Genomic DNA, 14,765 nt, shown 5'->3' with positions numbered 1-14,765 from the left:
AATTGTCTTTCTCAAATATTTCTTGAAATTTATTCAGAAAATGATCTGCAAAATATTGTCACATCATATCAAAATTTAGGAGATTGGTCAAAGTATTCTGATTTTTGACTATGTCAATATCGCCGCGCCCCAACTGATTGTTTTATGGCATTCATGTTGAAGTTAGGCAACTCAAATCTTACATGTTGTTACTTTCCATCAGCACTGACCGACTCTGCCATGGAATACCTTTCTCATCTAAGTTCCATGTCCATGCAAGATGATTTTCATGCCATACTGAAATTAACAGTACTATAGCTGTTTAGAGGACTGGGGACACACTTTCATAAATCTAAAGACTTTAAGTGTGCTTTTATGGGTTAGTGGTTTTGTGAAATATATGTGGTAAGTAATAAATTGGTTTAAGCATGCAGAAAAACTGGTTTGGTCCTGCTATTACTGTGTGCTGTTGACTATGATTCCTGTGCGGCAGCTTTAGATGATGCAAGGTATCTGGGCAAATGTGTAATAAAATGGAGCCACTGAACCTCAAATGTCATTAATATAAGGAAATAATCTGCATACTTCAAATCATGCACACACAAACACAGAGAGAGCTTCAGAGGCTAACCCTCTGAAACGGACAGAATGTGAATTAACAGCATCCTCGGAGAGGCTGACAAGTGCTACATTCCTAACATCCTATTACCGAGTGTATCCTGCTGCCATACTGCCGCTGGGTCACTGCAGTTATGCACACACAATCACAAATTCACACACTCACATACAAACACGCAAACAAATGAAAGATGCACACAGAAACACCAATCTGGGCGTGTGGGATTTTCACCTTACAGCCTGACATTCCTGCTTCAGTGTGCCAGAGAGGGCTGCAGTTAGAAGGGCACCATGGGTGGCAGTGGATGGAGAGAAAGAGATGCAGAGGGTGGAGGGAGGGCAGAATTACCAATTTGGCATATCACATGGTCAAACAGGGAAGATTTACAACTGATCAGGTTCCACGTCGGCAGCATGGTGTTGTGGCTTCAGAATGCCAGGTATGGGAGTGAGATCAGACTCCGGCTTTAGTTTGTACACTCTTTCTGGCAACGTCAGCTGAAGATGGCAGTGTTATTGGTGGTTGGTGTGGGGAACGTGGTCTTTCATTGTCTGGTCTGTTACATCTTCCTGGTTTCACAGATTAACATACCTCTGAAAATGCAGACCTAACAAAATCGGTGGGAACACATGCAGAGAAAGAAACCTATTACAGATTTAGAGAGAAAGCTAGAAGACGAAAAAGCAATTTGAAATTAGTTTAACCAATAAAAGAGGAATGCAGATGGGAGAATCATGAAAATGTTTTTAAAAAAATACAGATTCTCTTTTATTTGTCTCATTTTATTTCTCCCTCTACAGTCAGGAGCTATGATTTACTCACCGGTGACATCATGGAGACCACAGCTATTTTTATTGGATGGTAAACGGCCAGCATTTCTCCATGCTATGCCACCTGTCCAATCCGCACCAGTCAACAAGCCCCTGGGAAAAAAAGTCAAGCACCCAAAAATGATTGAGAGTTGAAAGGCAGAATACGATACATGCATGCCATGCTACTGTCCTAGGCATGTTTTACAAGTCAAATGTGTTGTCACTGCTACCGGTTTGCCTTCCATGTTGGCCTGTGTCATTCATTACAGCGAACTGTGTATCCTAAAATTCAACAGTCACACACATTGCTATCTAGTGTAATGTCTTTTTCCATAGCTCTTTTTTTTTTTTTTGTATGTGAATTTAAAATAAAATACCTCCTGCGTTGACGAAACCTTGTGATCTATGCCATGTCTTGCTCCCTTACCCCCCCACCTTTCAGGGTTTTGATGCATGTGTGACTCCAAGGGTGGGGTTATTCCTGGCCCTGTGTCGTGTGCCCTAAGATGCAATTTAGTCACATGCCATCTGACCACCCCTTAGCCCTGAAAAATGATAAGTACAGTAGCCTTTGGGGGGTGTGGGGTCATATAACCCCACTGCCCTACATGATGTCAACTCTTAGCAATAAACTGGTACTTGAGGCAAAGAATAACTGTAGATAATAACACGTGTATGAGATGACATTGCTGATTAAAGACCACATTGAAAGATATGAAAATTGTGTTGACAGATGGCAAAATCCTCAGATAAAAAAGACGCTATTGAAAACACTATAAAGGAAGACCAGCATTTTGATCCTTGTAAGGGTTTTTCTAGTCAGTGTCATAATCGCCAGAGCTGGCATAGACACCAACAAGGGCACTTCATATATGAATAGCCTGTGAACCAAAATGTAACACCCATGAAATGATCTGCTCATGTGTATGTGACTGAGCAGAATACCTTTCAGTGTGATTCATAGGAAGAGAAACAGAGGACTGGTCCTGAATGGTGATGTGTGATAATTGCACGCCACACAGAAGCTACAGTATTCAGTGTTTACATTACTGCCTTAAGTTAAATCAAAAATTCATTAAAGTGACTAGGAGTCCACCTTGTGGCAGGGGCAGAAAATTGCAAGTAATGATCTTTTTTTTTTTTTTTTTTTTTTTTTCAGAGCCTTCTTGAAAAAAAGCAAAGGCTAAGCTCCTGTAGCCTACTCTAAGATCCTTAAGCTAGTGTGACTATAGAAATGGTGAACTATTTCTCTCAGGAGTTTGTTCACTCTTGTGATTTGTGATGCCTCAGTGATGCTTCACTGAATGCCAGCAAGAGAAAACTGAAAAGGATGGAAGAGGTGATTGTGTTGGCAGACAACCTTAGATTAACCTTTGTTGTTAGGAACTGTTTTATCTAGGAAAAGTATTATTTCACAACAGTTATACAACATAAATTAGTAAATCAGTCTGTGTGGCAGATTTTCTAGCAATTGATTATAATCTACACTCTCTCTAAATACATTTTCTCAAATACTGTACCTAAGTATAATTTTGAGGTACTTGTACTTGCGTGTTTCTATTTTCTAATATCTTATACTTCTACTCCAGTACTTTTCATAGAGAAATGTATTTATTTGATCATTTTAGTTAATAATTACTTAACAGATTAAGGTTATTAATAGAAAATTTAATCAACAATTAAATCATTATGTATTATTATAGATTAAGCTATGATAAGACTTTATTAATCAATGGGGGGTGGGTAATTTACATTCGCCAGCAGTATACAAAGTAAATAAAATCAGCCCCACCTTTATCAGCTGCAACATTAGAGTGATATTCACATTAATGCAAAAATAATTATAATCCAATAATATACATCATCCTGAAATGGATCATTCTGCATAATACTTTTCCTTAATTAACATTTTGAATACATGACTTTTACTTGAAACAGATCTACATTTCTAAACTTCTGCATTAGGACTTTTCTTTAAGTAAAAGATCTGAGTATTTTTCCGCAACTGGTAGCCAATTAAGAAGAAAGCTGATTACTCTCACAAACAGTAATTTAACTCTTTGTGAACAGAATTTATGAAATAAATTGAGTAGAATTCTATTCTCCTTTAAAAGAAAACTTTAAATCTATTATCAATTTCATACATCTGTATCAAAGTTTACAGTGTAGCGGAACTCTTTTTAGCTTGTGCCCTTTAAAATTAAGTGATGCCCACTTGGCTCCCTGTCATCATGGAGAACATAAGGTGGTGCTCAACCAGGTTTCTTATTAATATTCATGTAAATAGGTAAATTAGTTAGATGAAAAACTGAAAACTAGCAATATAGAACATTTCAAATGAAGAAATATGTAGCCTAGTTTTGTACCCCATAAAGTACCTCATGATTCAACATATGTATATTGCGACCCCTTGAACCAGAAGTCTATTTAGAGATGACACATTAACAAAAGCCCATCAGAAACATTTGGCTGCTGTATATGGTAGGATACCTTGTCACACATAAGGTGTCTGGTGGATATTTGATATTATGTTTAGCTCCCATTGGGATCCTTTTGAATCAAAGTACAGGAAGCATATTGTTTTTGTATGACTTTTAAGATGTACCGGATATTGCCATTCTGATTTGCCTTGTTGTAAATTTACTGGTGTTATTCATGTCTGTTGAGTTAGAGTAGATTACTTAACTATTTAATAATTTATTGGCTCATTTACGCTACATATTTTACACATTTTACCAATTTTATTTTTGCTAAAATTCTGTTTAACATTAAATACTTTGGGATCCATATTACTGTGTTATGAGTGGATAGTGTGGGTGGTAGTGGTATATACCTGGCTCCTCCGCGCCACTAGGGGGCGCGTATCAGCTGTAAATAAATGCCATCGTGGGTTGACGAGGCCGCCCAGCCATGTTGAGGAGTCTGTCAAGCAAACTGCAGCCCGCCATTGTGTAGAAACCAGGCTCTGTAGAGAGATAGGGGCGCTTGGCTGAAACTCTTCAATAGCTAGACAAATTCTACACCCTGCCGCTTTTATTTAGGAGTAAATACAGTTACACAGGCGCCGGGGGGGAAAGACATGTCAGCCAGCAGCCTTCTTGAACAGGTAAAGAGAGGTATTTTCTGAACATTTACGAGGGCCAAATTTCTCAGCATCGCGACGGCTAACGAGGATAGCTTAGCTCAGAGGCAGCGGCTGTGGCTCAGTAATGCAGTAGGCCTGACCACCTGCTAAAGGAACTGACTGCTGAAAATATATCTCTTCATCTATTTTTTTCCCCTTCCTCTCTTCTCATAAATCAAACCTTCATGAATCACCTGGACCCAATCCAGAGACCGAAAGGCCAAGCTAATAAAGGTAAGACTAAATCTTGTCTTACATTATCGACTTGGGTTCAGTGAATGCGGATCTTTTTACGTGCGGTACGCTTTGAAAATCTTGCGTGCGCGGATGCGATAGCTTGTCCCCCAGCGTCTTGCAAATAGGCCCGTCTATGTAAATTGTAAAGATTTTTGCATTTACTCTGCCACTTCAATTAAACACAAAACGACATGGCTACTTATAAGTGTTTTCGTCCCCTTTATTCACCATTCGTGAGTTTCCTTTACATTCCTGAAATGACACTTGTAAGGTTCCCACAGTTAGCATTAGCTATCTCTTGACTAGCTAACAACGTTAAATGGCAACATGATACACATCAGCATCATTTTTCTGGTGGTACTTGCAACGCTTTATATTGCACTGACAGGTGCGATAATCTACTCTTATTACTTAGTCTTTCTCGACATCAGTCAGTGTAAAACATATTCGCAGTGTTAAGTTACAGGTACCATCCTAGCACGCTGACCAGTCGGCTAATGTTAGCCAGGTCCGTCATGGTGAAAGGACTGTTGGCGCTCGTTAACATGGAGACGCTGCGAACTTCATGCAGCTAACCACATAGCTAGCGTGCTAACGTTAGCTGGTTGCTAAGTTAACCCCAGATGACACGTCTTCCGACATGCTTTTCCTGTCTACAAATGGCCCTCAGTCTTCCCGTCATCATGCTGTTCAGATTGTACTGCTAGATGAAATGAATTTACTAACTTGCAAAAATTTTAATCTAACTTTTCTATGTACCGGAAAGCCCTCAAAGAATCTCATATCATCCAACACACTACCGCCAGCCATAACAGGGAACACTCCTAAACTTGTGACAACAAACCTGGGAGCACTGGTCCTTCTGCGTTTATCGTACATTAAATCTGCTCTGGACTCATCAGTAATGGTGTAACTTGTCCTAAGTTTAAATTTGTCTGTTTTGAAGCAATCTGGATGTGTTTAGTTTAATTTTTATTTTGTTTTACCAGTATAATACCTCTACCAGGTGCATTTAATTCTTCACAAGGGCTGATTCATCTCATTGTGAAAGTTTATGCTGTGTAGCATATTGATACCATAGCTGACTTATTGTCATGCTCATTTTAGTGGCTTTTCCTGTGAGACTCATAAATAATTGCAGGGAGTGGTTTTGTTATGTAACAAGTGGTGTTGATGCTTATGTGAAATGACCAGATAATGTAATGTATCTCACCACTTACATCTCTGAAGTCGCACAAACTTGTGTTTTTTGTTAACATCAATTTTGCTTTCTTTCAGTGCAAAACGGAGCTGTGACCCAAAAGGATACTTTGAATGACGATGAGTTTGAGCCTTACCTGAACACTCAGGCCAGACAGGTAAGCTTCTATTGATAAGTGTTTGCTCACAGCAGCTGCTTCTCAGTTGAATCACTTTTATCATCGATGACTGAAGGAGCCTCAAGTTAGGATTTGTTTTTGGTAAATGCTAAATCTTTTAATTTATGTCTGACCAATGATTGTGGTGGTATTGATAGATGAAATCAGCATGTTTAACCTGGATTTCAGTAGTTGACTTTCTATGTAAAGAGTAAGTTGATTGTAAATTTTTGTCATTGTTAGTATATGGAGGGGGGGGCTTAATTTCTAAAATAAGTAGACTAATGTCCGGAGTTGACCATGATGGCCTGTTCACTTGGGTCAATTTATAAATGCCTTGATTGATCCTGATGCTGATCTTGCAGTTTGGCTCAGAACATTTATAATATTGACACTCTATGTGCTACCTTGGATACACAATGTATTTTTGGATATTATATTTGAGATGTTAAATTATCCAGGCTCCATGTAAAATAAATATGGTGTACATGCAGTAAATCACTGCCTATTTGAGCATCCCTGTAACAAAATTAAAGTGAAGCACAGAGTCTGTCCAATACTAAACCCACATTGATTTATTGACTGGTTTCAGAACTTCTCTCCTCTCTGAATTTCAAACATAAGCCTTGGAAGTTGTTTACAGATGATTTCTCTGAAGAGATTTGTTGGTGCCACTTTTTCGGTAACAACTTTAGGAAATTTCTCTACCAAAAGATTAATATACACACTTGTAGACTAACTTGTTTCAGTGGCTTTGAGGCCTAGTTATGTGAGTGCACCTCCTTGCTATTTGCATGAACAAGGAATACAAGAAGAACCTCAGAATTTGCAGCTGCATTTGGAGTGTGGGGTTTTTTTTTCTTCTTCTTCTTCTTCTTCTTCTTCTTCTTCTTCTCAGTGGCCTTGGATTTTATTTCTTTACAGTGTGGTAGATGGAGTTCTCTTTGTGTAGTAACAGAGGCACTGTCTGTTAAGTGGGCTGTAGAGGAAAAGAATGGAGCCTGTATTTTCCTCCACTCAAAAGAATGCACCATCCTTTTTGTCCAAGAGACTATAAATAAGTAAAAAGTAACACAGTTCAGTGCTCTGCATTTACAGATCAGACAAGAGGAATGAAAGGAGGATACTTGTTATTGTTATATACGCTTCATTATTGTGTGGTGAATCTATGGTATATAATAATGACAATAATTCAATAACTTTGCCCATCTTTTATCTTGGTCTGACTTTTTGGATCTACAAGAACAAGGTATAAATGTATCAAACAGAAGCTTGTGTTAATATTGTTTTTGGCAATGTGTGTTGTTGCAAAGAACTGTTTTTTTTCTTTTAACATCTCGACACTAAAACTAAATCTTTTTCTATTTAGAGCAATGCCTATACGGCCATGTCGGACTCGTACATGCCCAGCTACTACAGCCCCTCCATAGGATTTTCCTATTCCCTGAATGAGGCAGCATGGTCCACAGGTGGGGACCCTCCTATGCCTTACCTGGCCTCCTATGGACAGCTGAGCAATGGGGAGCCCCACTACCTCCCGGACGCTATGTTTGGCCAGCCAGGCCCCCTGGGGAGCAACCCTTTCCTGGGCCAGCATGGCTTCAACTTCTTCCCCAGTGGTATCGACTTCTCAGCTTGGGGCAGTAGCAGCTCTCAGGGACAGTCGGGGACACCGCAGAGCTCTGGCTACAGCAGCAGCTATGCCTATGCTCCCAGCTCCCTTGGGGGTGCCATGATCGATGGACAGTCCCCATTTGCACCTGCTGCCAATGAGCCACTCAACAAGGCACCTGGTATGAACAGCCTTGACCAGGGCATGGCGGGGCTTAAGATCAGCGGTGCTGCCCCAGGTGGTAATGGGGACATGGCTCCTAAGGTGGTTGGCTCTGGCTTGCCTGGTGGGGGTCCCCTCGGCCCTGTATCATCTGTAGGACCTCCCAGCATGCCTCCTGTCTCAATTGCCCCTGCTAAGCCTGCCTCTTGGGCTGACATTGCCAGCAAGCCAGCCAAGCCTCAACCCAAGCTGAAAACAAAGGGTGGCATGGCCGGTGCCAATTTGCCTCCTCCGCCCATTAAACACAACATGGACATCGGCACTTGGGACAACAAGGGTACCATGCCTAAAGCTGCCACCCCTCAGCAGGTGCCCCCTATTCCCAGCAATGGGCAGCCGCCCAATCATGCTTCTCCACAGCCTGGAGCTACTGCTGCAGGGAACCCACAAATGCCCCTCAGCAATGGACAGCTGGTACCGCCCGTTTCCCAGATGGGGCAGCATCAGCTACCACCCAGTGGGCAACCAGGTATGGCTCCAATGCCCCAGCCTCCCCTCACCCAGGGTCCTCCTCCTCCCCCAAGCCAACAGCAGCAACCTTCTCAGCCTACTCGTTGGGTCCCTCCACGGAACCGGGCCAATGGTTTTGGGGATGCTAGTGGGAGTGGTACAGGCCAGTCGCCTCCCACCTCCTCAGGTGTGGGTGTCGTGCCCGGGGTCCCCTCTGAGCCTCACCCAGTCTTAGAGAAGTTGCGTATGGTCAACAATTATAACCCCAAGGACTTTGACTGGAATCCCAAGCAGGGCCGGGTGTTTATCATCAAGAGCTACTCCGAGGATGATATCCACCGCTCCATCAAGTATAACATCTGGTGCAGCACGGAGCATGGAAACAAGAGGCTCGACACGGCCTACCGTTCATTAGGTGGCAAAGGGCCACTTTATCTTCTGTTCAGTGTCAATGGGAGTGGTCACTTCTGTGGCGTAGCAGAGATGCGCTCACCCGTGGACTACAACACGTCTGCTGGCGTGTGGTCACAGGACAAGTGGAAGGGTCGTTTTGATGTGCGCTGGATCTTTGTTAAGGACGTTCCCAACAGTCAGCTGAGGCACATTCGACTGGAGAACAACGAAAACAAGCCAGTGACCAACTCTCGGGACACACAGGAGGTACCACTGGACAAGGCCAGGCAGGTGCTAAAGATCATCGCTGGATATAAACACACCACTTCCATCTTCGATGACTTTTCTCACTACGAGAAGCGTCAGGAGGAGGAAGAGTGTGTGAAAAAGGTAACATAGTTACTGTTGAATAAAGTGATAAGAGATGAATGGAAAAAAGTGCTCAGCTTAACTTATGTTTAAAAAGGTGCAGTATATGAAGCCAGTATGGATGTGTGTGTGCATGTGCACGTTGCTTTTTGCATTTCAAAGGAATAGAGATACAGCTGAATTGAGATTTTTTTCAGAATGAAATGTGATTGTACATGGTAAGCTATTTTGTGATTTTCTTTCTCTCCAGTTTCTCAGTGTGGTTTTATGTTTTCTGTTTTATCACTCACATGTAATGCCTCGCGTTAAAATAGAATAACATATACATACAAAAGAATTGGTTTGTATTTTGGTTATAGCCATATCAGTGGTATATGTTCCTATCTACAACATGCACTCAGTTGCGCAGGCTCCTAAAGCGATGTGAATTTTTAATATATCGATAGACAAACACACCCTTAAAGCTTAACGCATTTTGGTATTGGGTGAAATCTGTTTAAACTTATTTTGTGTTGAACTAATCAGCATCAACATTAAAAAGGAACAAAAATAGAAAAGCAGTTGTGTATTGTAGCTTATGAAATAACTGTTTGCAATGCTTAATAATTTTTATTATTTTTTTTAAAGGTACAGTTTAATAGTGGGGCTTTGATGTCTTGCACAGCTGTATTACATTTTGTAACCTATTTACCTTTTACAGAGGGACAAATTAAGTGAAACTTATGTCAAGACGACATAATATTGCCTTGGAACCTTGCTTAGAACAGCAGCTTGTTAACTTTTAGTAAATTGACATTTTTGCCTGCTTTCTGTTAGCTGTAGAAATGTTTGTTTTATACTGTGGCTATACATTTATCTTTTAGTGTGTTGTGATTTCAGTTGGTTCATGCCAAGAACTGTTGTTTTTAGTTGGAAAACAACAGTTCCCACTTTATATTTAAGGTATGCTTTAGAAGGAAAGTGTAATAGCTTGTTTAAAGCCACAAAATGTGCTGCCTAAAGGTTTCTGGTTAGCCAAGATACACGAGCTGTAGCAACAAGTAAATTGGTCAGTATTCTATTTTAAAATACTTGGTTTATATAACAGATTTTGTTGGGAACACTGGCTTTATCTGCTGCCTGCTTTCACACTTTAGAGCAATCAAGCAAGATATCTGTACAAAAACAAATGTACCAAATGTAATTATACAGACATTAACATTTCATATACTTTTTATTTATTATTTTGCAGTTGTATAGCTCGGTGTTCTTTTAAATTATTCATTTAAGAAATATTAAATAATGTGATTTATGTTATGTTAAGTGACCATGTTATTGACAGCAGTAAAATTGACTTCTTTGTTGCATAATGGATACAGTAAATTAGCTCTGTCAATATGAAACTTCAGATAGCTAATTTTTTTATTTTTTTTTTTATAAATCCGGGACAATCACTGTTAATTCAAATTATACTTGGAAGTTGTAGAGTAATAATTGATTGATGTATAATGTAAAAGTTAGGTTTTAGATGTGTTATGTGAGAAATTTGGTTGTTACTAAATATACTGCCCCTGTGATGTCTGTACACAGTTGTAATCTATATTTTAGCTTTTGATCCTGACTTGGTGTGGTTAATGCATCGTTGATTTTTAAGCATAGTGACTTGCGTGTTTTGAATGTGAAATGGTTCCAGTTATGCTCAGTTTTCACTCCTCTGTGTGACAGGTGGAGGTCCAAGGCAGTGAGCCATATCCCAGCAACCCAAGCAACAGGACTCATTACAGGCTTCAGGTAACTTGGTTCATCTGTCACCAGAAGCAGTATGCATGTTGTTATATTAATACTTGATGGAGACTTCTCAATCTTTTCAGATAGTTCCAGTGCTTTAAAAACTTGTACATATTAAGTTGTTTGAAGTCTTGAGCTGTTGATTGATCAGAAATCATCGAAAACCTGTATCTGATTCTATATTAGAAAAAGAATGAACTACAAGCTTTGGGCATCTGTGTCAGCTGTATTTTGAAAATGCAAATATTATTTATGTCATCATGTGTAATTTGCTGTCTTTTCGATTTGTGTTCTAGGAGCGCCAAGGACGAGTCAAGTAACAGTCAGTGCTTTGGTCAAAAGACTGCAATGGCCCCCGCCCCCTAAAGCCCTATCCACCCCATTACATCATTACATCCAGATCTCTTAAGAAATTCTAATAGGGGTGAAGAATTAACCAAGGACAAAAAAAACTAAATGAAGACTTTCTTGATTTCTTTTGACTTTAAAGACTTACTTCGAACTTGTAGTAAAAAGAAAAGGAAACGATTATTCAATAGGACTACAGCTAAATGCATAGCATCCTTAGGTGAAATCTTTTTTGCCCCACCCCATTCCACTACATATGCTTTTTCCCCTGTATGCTGCTTTTTCCTTTTTTTTTTTTTTTTTTTTCCTTTTTTTTTTTTTTTTAAATGAGGATCCTGTTTTTATGGTCCAAGAGCAAGTCTATAATTCTCTCACAAACACACAAATCCATTACAAATTTGTAGTGTTGACTTATAATAGTGTCCCAGAGTCAAGAATGGGCAGTTTGTCTCATTTTCTTTGTAAATCCCCCCTCGTCCCCCTGTCTTCTGAGGATGCTCAGCTCTTCAACCAAGGACCCAGTGGAGTTTTCTGCTCAGTGGATTTTCAATGTAGGCGGGTGTCAACTACGCTCACTCCAGAATCTGTTTCGTACATGCTTGCCATGTTTTGGGTTGAGAGGACTGCAGATGTTCAGGATGGCCCTCTATTTTGTTTTCGCATGTGTTGGACGGAGTATTTGGGGGAAGGTAGGGTCTGGAGGACCTGGAGAGGATGAGTAGGGAAAGGGGGTCAAGAGTTTGAAAGCAGAAGAAATGTTGAGTTGATGAGCTTTGCTCAGTGTATAATTTTACGGTCTAAAAAAATGGGGCCCTCTGTTAACAGTCTGCATTGGACTTTATTAACCCTCGTTTTCTTTCTCTTGGACAAGTAAATTCAACGTTGCTATGGGCTGCTTTCTTGTTTTTTGTTTTGTTTTTGTTTTTTTCCTCCTTCCCCCGTTTTCTAAAGACAGTGATGCGAGTGGCCTTGCCCCCACTCTTTCTATTAATCAGTTCAAAAGTAATAAATGTGGTATATTCAGCAGAACTGGTGTGCATTCCCCTTGTTTGACTCTGTAAAGCAGTTTTGTCATGCAGTACGTCTGTGTATTCTTTTCATCTGTTTTTCTTTTCCCTGATGGGTATATGAATGAATGTTTTCCTGCTAACCTTCATACTCAACCCGTCCACTCCCCATCCTGACTTCCAATTTTCACCACTTTTCCCTGCATTTCTTTCCTATCTACTTTCCAAACCCGCCTCTTCCTCCACACTCCCATCTTCCTGTTTCTGACTGATCAGCCAACCATACATACTCTAATATCACAAGCAGCTTCCACCATTTTCAGAATGTCATTGTTGGTGAGTTTAAAAAAAAAAACTAAAAAAAACGCAAGGTCCTCTTTCAGAACTACTGGCTTTTATTTGTGGCATAATAAAGATGATCCACAAAGTCATGTGTGGGTTTTCCTCATCATTAGCTTTTTTTTTTCTTTAATTAGGCGGGTGCCTGTTGTATCATTTTCCTCGTAGCAGGCAGAACATACTTCTTGGTGTTTACTAAACGAGTAAAATCTGTTTTACCATGCTGTATTTCATTTTTTTGTATGTGTGCGTGTGTGTGTGTCAGTACACCACTGCAGTGTTGCCATCTAAAATGTGTGCGAGGTATATTAATCTTAAGTGACTACAAGGTGTTTTACGGTAACACTTGGGCTGAAGTTCCTTTTTAAACTGGCCCATCAGCTGCACCCGAGTAGGACAGATGTCAAAACCAAATGCGTGCTTTGAAAGGTAAGCGATGGTACTAACCGTCATAGGCATGGATACGACAGCGTTTAAACGTTAACCCCCGTCTCGTTCCACCTGCGTGTGTACGGGTGACTGGGAAATGACGTGCGATCCGCCATTTTCTCTCGTGGTTGCGGCTGTAAGGTACCGGCCACAAGAGGGCGACACAGCATTATTTACCGCTCGTCGTTTTCCTTTCCTCACAAGAGGACAGTCTTCCTCACTTGGGGTTAACGGTTTCCCAAAAGGGGTCTCAGCATTAAGCATGGATGTGCCAGGGCGAAGACCTTGTGTGCATTCGGTCTGAATAGAATATGGATATTTGTTTTTTTTTTTAATCAATTTGTTGGTTTGTTTTTGAAACAATGCATCAGAAAAGATTCTTCTTAGTATAAAAACTTTAAAAATGAACAGTTGTGCTATTTGCTCCTATATTTTTGAGATGTGATGGCTTTACGCAGACGATAGGCTACTGAAGCACCGGCAACAACATGGCACAGATTTACTAAAATTTCAAGTTTGCCTGAGCCATAAAAATACAACCCATCAACCGAACAAACTGGTAAACCTCGCAGACAAGTCACAAGCCTTTTTTTTCCTTTTTTTTTTTACAGGAACTTACTCTAGATAATTAAAGCTGTCTCATGTTGTTAGGTTTTTTTTCCACTGGTTTGTTCACAAACATTAAAAACCATGACATATATAGGCCTGTATAAATTATGATACTCATGATCTACACAAAAATCCCTGCTTTTAATCGGTCTGTCAAAGATTTAAGATTTGGCTATAGCCTCTGTGAATTTAGCTATGATTTATACCCTATCAATATACTGTACCCCTGTGTACCCTTTAATTCCTATAAATTTTTGTATAGGATATACAGATGAAGCACTGCCCCAGGAGGTGGTTCACGAGTTCATCTTGATAAAAAAAAGGTCTAAATTATGACTGCCCCTCACCCCTGGATACTAACCACAGCCTACAACGATGGCACAATAATAATAAAAATAATTTATTGACAGAATAACTAAGAAAAGGCCTGTTTCAAAAGGTCTATATTTGCAAAACTTGCAAAGTGGTGATAAGCCTGTACTAGTGTTCACACTGCGAAAAGAAAAGCTGAGACGATAACGGTAGAAGATCGCTGAGATTTTGGGCACTGAAGGTTCTTGGAGGGAGACGAACTGTCTGTGTGTGTGTGCGTGTGTGTGTGTGTTTGAATGTCGGATGGCGAGAGGGGGGTTGACGGCACGTGTCGTGTCTGCGTTGTGGGTGCGTGGCGAACACGCTGCCTCGAGGGGATCTCCTGTGACCCTTATCTGCGCGTCCCTGGGGACGCCTTTTAGCCCCTCCTGGGATGCAAATGAACGGCCATAAAAGAGAAGCAGATACAGCCACCGAGACGACGGCGGAGAAGAAAGAAAAAATGGGACCATGGGGAGAAAGTGGAGGAGGTGGAGGTTGGCGGGGGTTGGGTTGAAGGCGCAGAGGAAGAAGAGGAGGGGAGGAGGTCATCGCTCACATCTCAGAGCGCATGAGGCTAAAGGCATGGAGGAGATGGTGAAACAAAATAAGTTGCCCTGCAGTGGTGAGAGAAGAAATTCCTCACTCTTCTGACGACAGTTTTGTAGTGTGTGTGTGTGTGTGTGTGTGTGTGTGTGTGTGTTGGAGGACTTCTTGTTTTTTTCTTTCATTTGCAGAAT

General features: G+C 40.6%; 1 protein-coding gene and 1 long non-coding RNA gene across 2 annotated transcripts in view; both read left to right on the top strand.

Moving 5' to 3' along the window:
* The window catches only part of LOC120795538, a 69,748-nt gene extending 68,028 nt beyond the window's left edge, over positions 1 to 1,720 (top strand). The window contains exon 3 of the long non-coding RNA XR_005708239.1: positions 1,399 to 1,720. This is a non-coding gene — a long non-coding RNA (uncharacterized LOC120795538). The remainder of the gene's footprint in view (positions 1 to 1,398) is intronic.
* A 2,561-nt stretch (positions 1,721 to 4,281) lies between these two features.
* On the top strand, positions 4,282 to 11,576 carry ythdf2 (YTH N(6)-methyladenosine RNA binding protein 2). Its single transcript, XM_040138027.1, has 6 exons — positions 4,282 to 4,516; positions 4,744 to 4,768; positions 6,050 to 6,129; positions 7,499 to 9,196; positions 10,880 to 10,945; positions 11,239 to 11,576. The coding sequence occupies exons 1-6, from the start codon at positions 4,490 to 4,492 to the stop codon at positions 11,260 to 11,262; spliced, it is 1,920 nt and encodes a 639-aa protein (XP_039993961.1). The 5' UTR covers positions 4,282 to 4,489; the 3' UTR covers positions 11,263 to 11,576.
* Positions 11,577 to 14,765: the final 3,189 nt, after the last annotated feature.

Source organism: Xiphias gladius, chromosome 10 (genome assembly GCF_016859285.1).
Source record: "Xiphias gladius isolate SHS-SW01 ecotype Sanya breed wild chromosome 10, ASM1685928v1, whole genome shotgun sequence".
Classification (NCBI taxonomy): domain Eukaryota; kingdom Metazoa; phylum Chordata; class Actinopteri; order Istiophoriformes; family Xiphiidae; genus Xiphias; species Xiphias gladius.
Note: the sequence above shows the minus strand (reverse complement) of the source record. Positions and strands in the feature narration are given on the sequence as shown.

What these genes read in the sequence shown, in the direction of transcription:
- ythdf2 (XM_040138027.1), top strand. Translation starts at nt 4,490, where the DNA reads ATGTCAGCCAGCAGCCTTCTTGAACAG. An exon ending in AGGAAGAGTGTGTGAAAAAG is followed by an intron (nt 9,197 to 10,879) that starts GTAACATAGTTA and finishes TCTGTGTGACAG; the next exon opens with GTGGAGGTCCAAGGCAGTGA. An exon ending in GGACTCATTACAGGCTTCAG is followed by an intron (nt 10,946 to 11,238) that starts GTAACTTGGTTC and finishes TTTGTGTTCTAG; the next exon opens with GAGCGCCAAGGACGAGTCAA.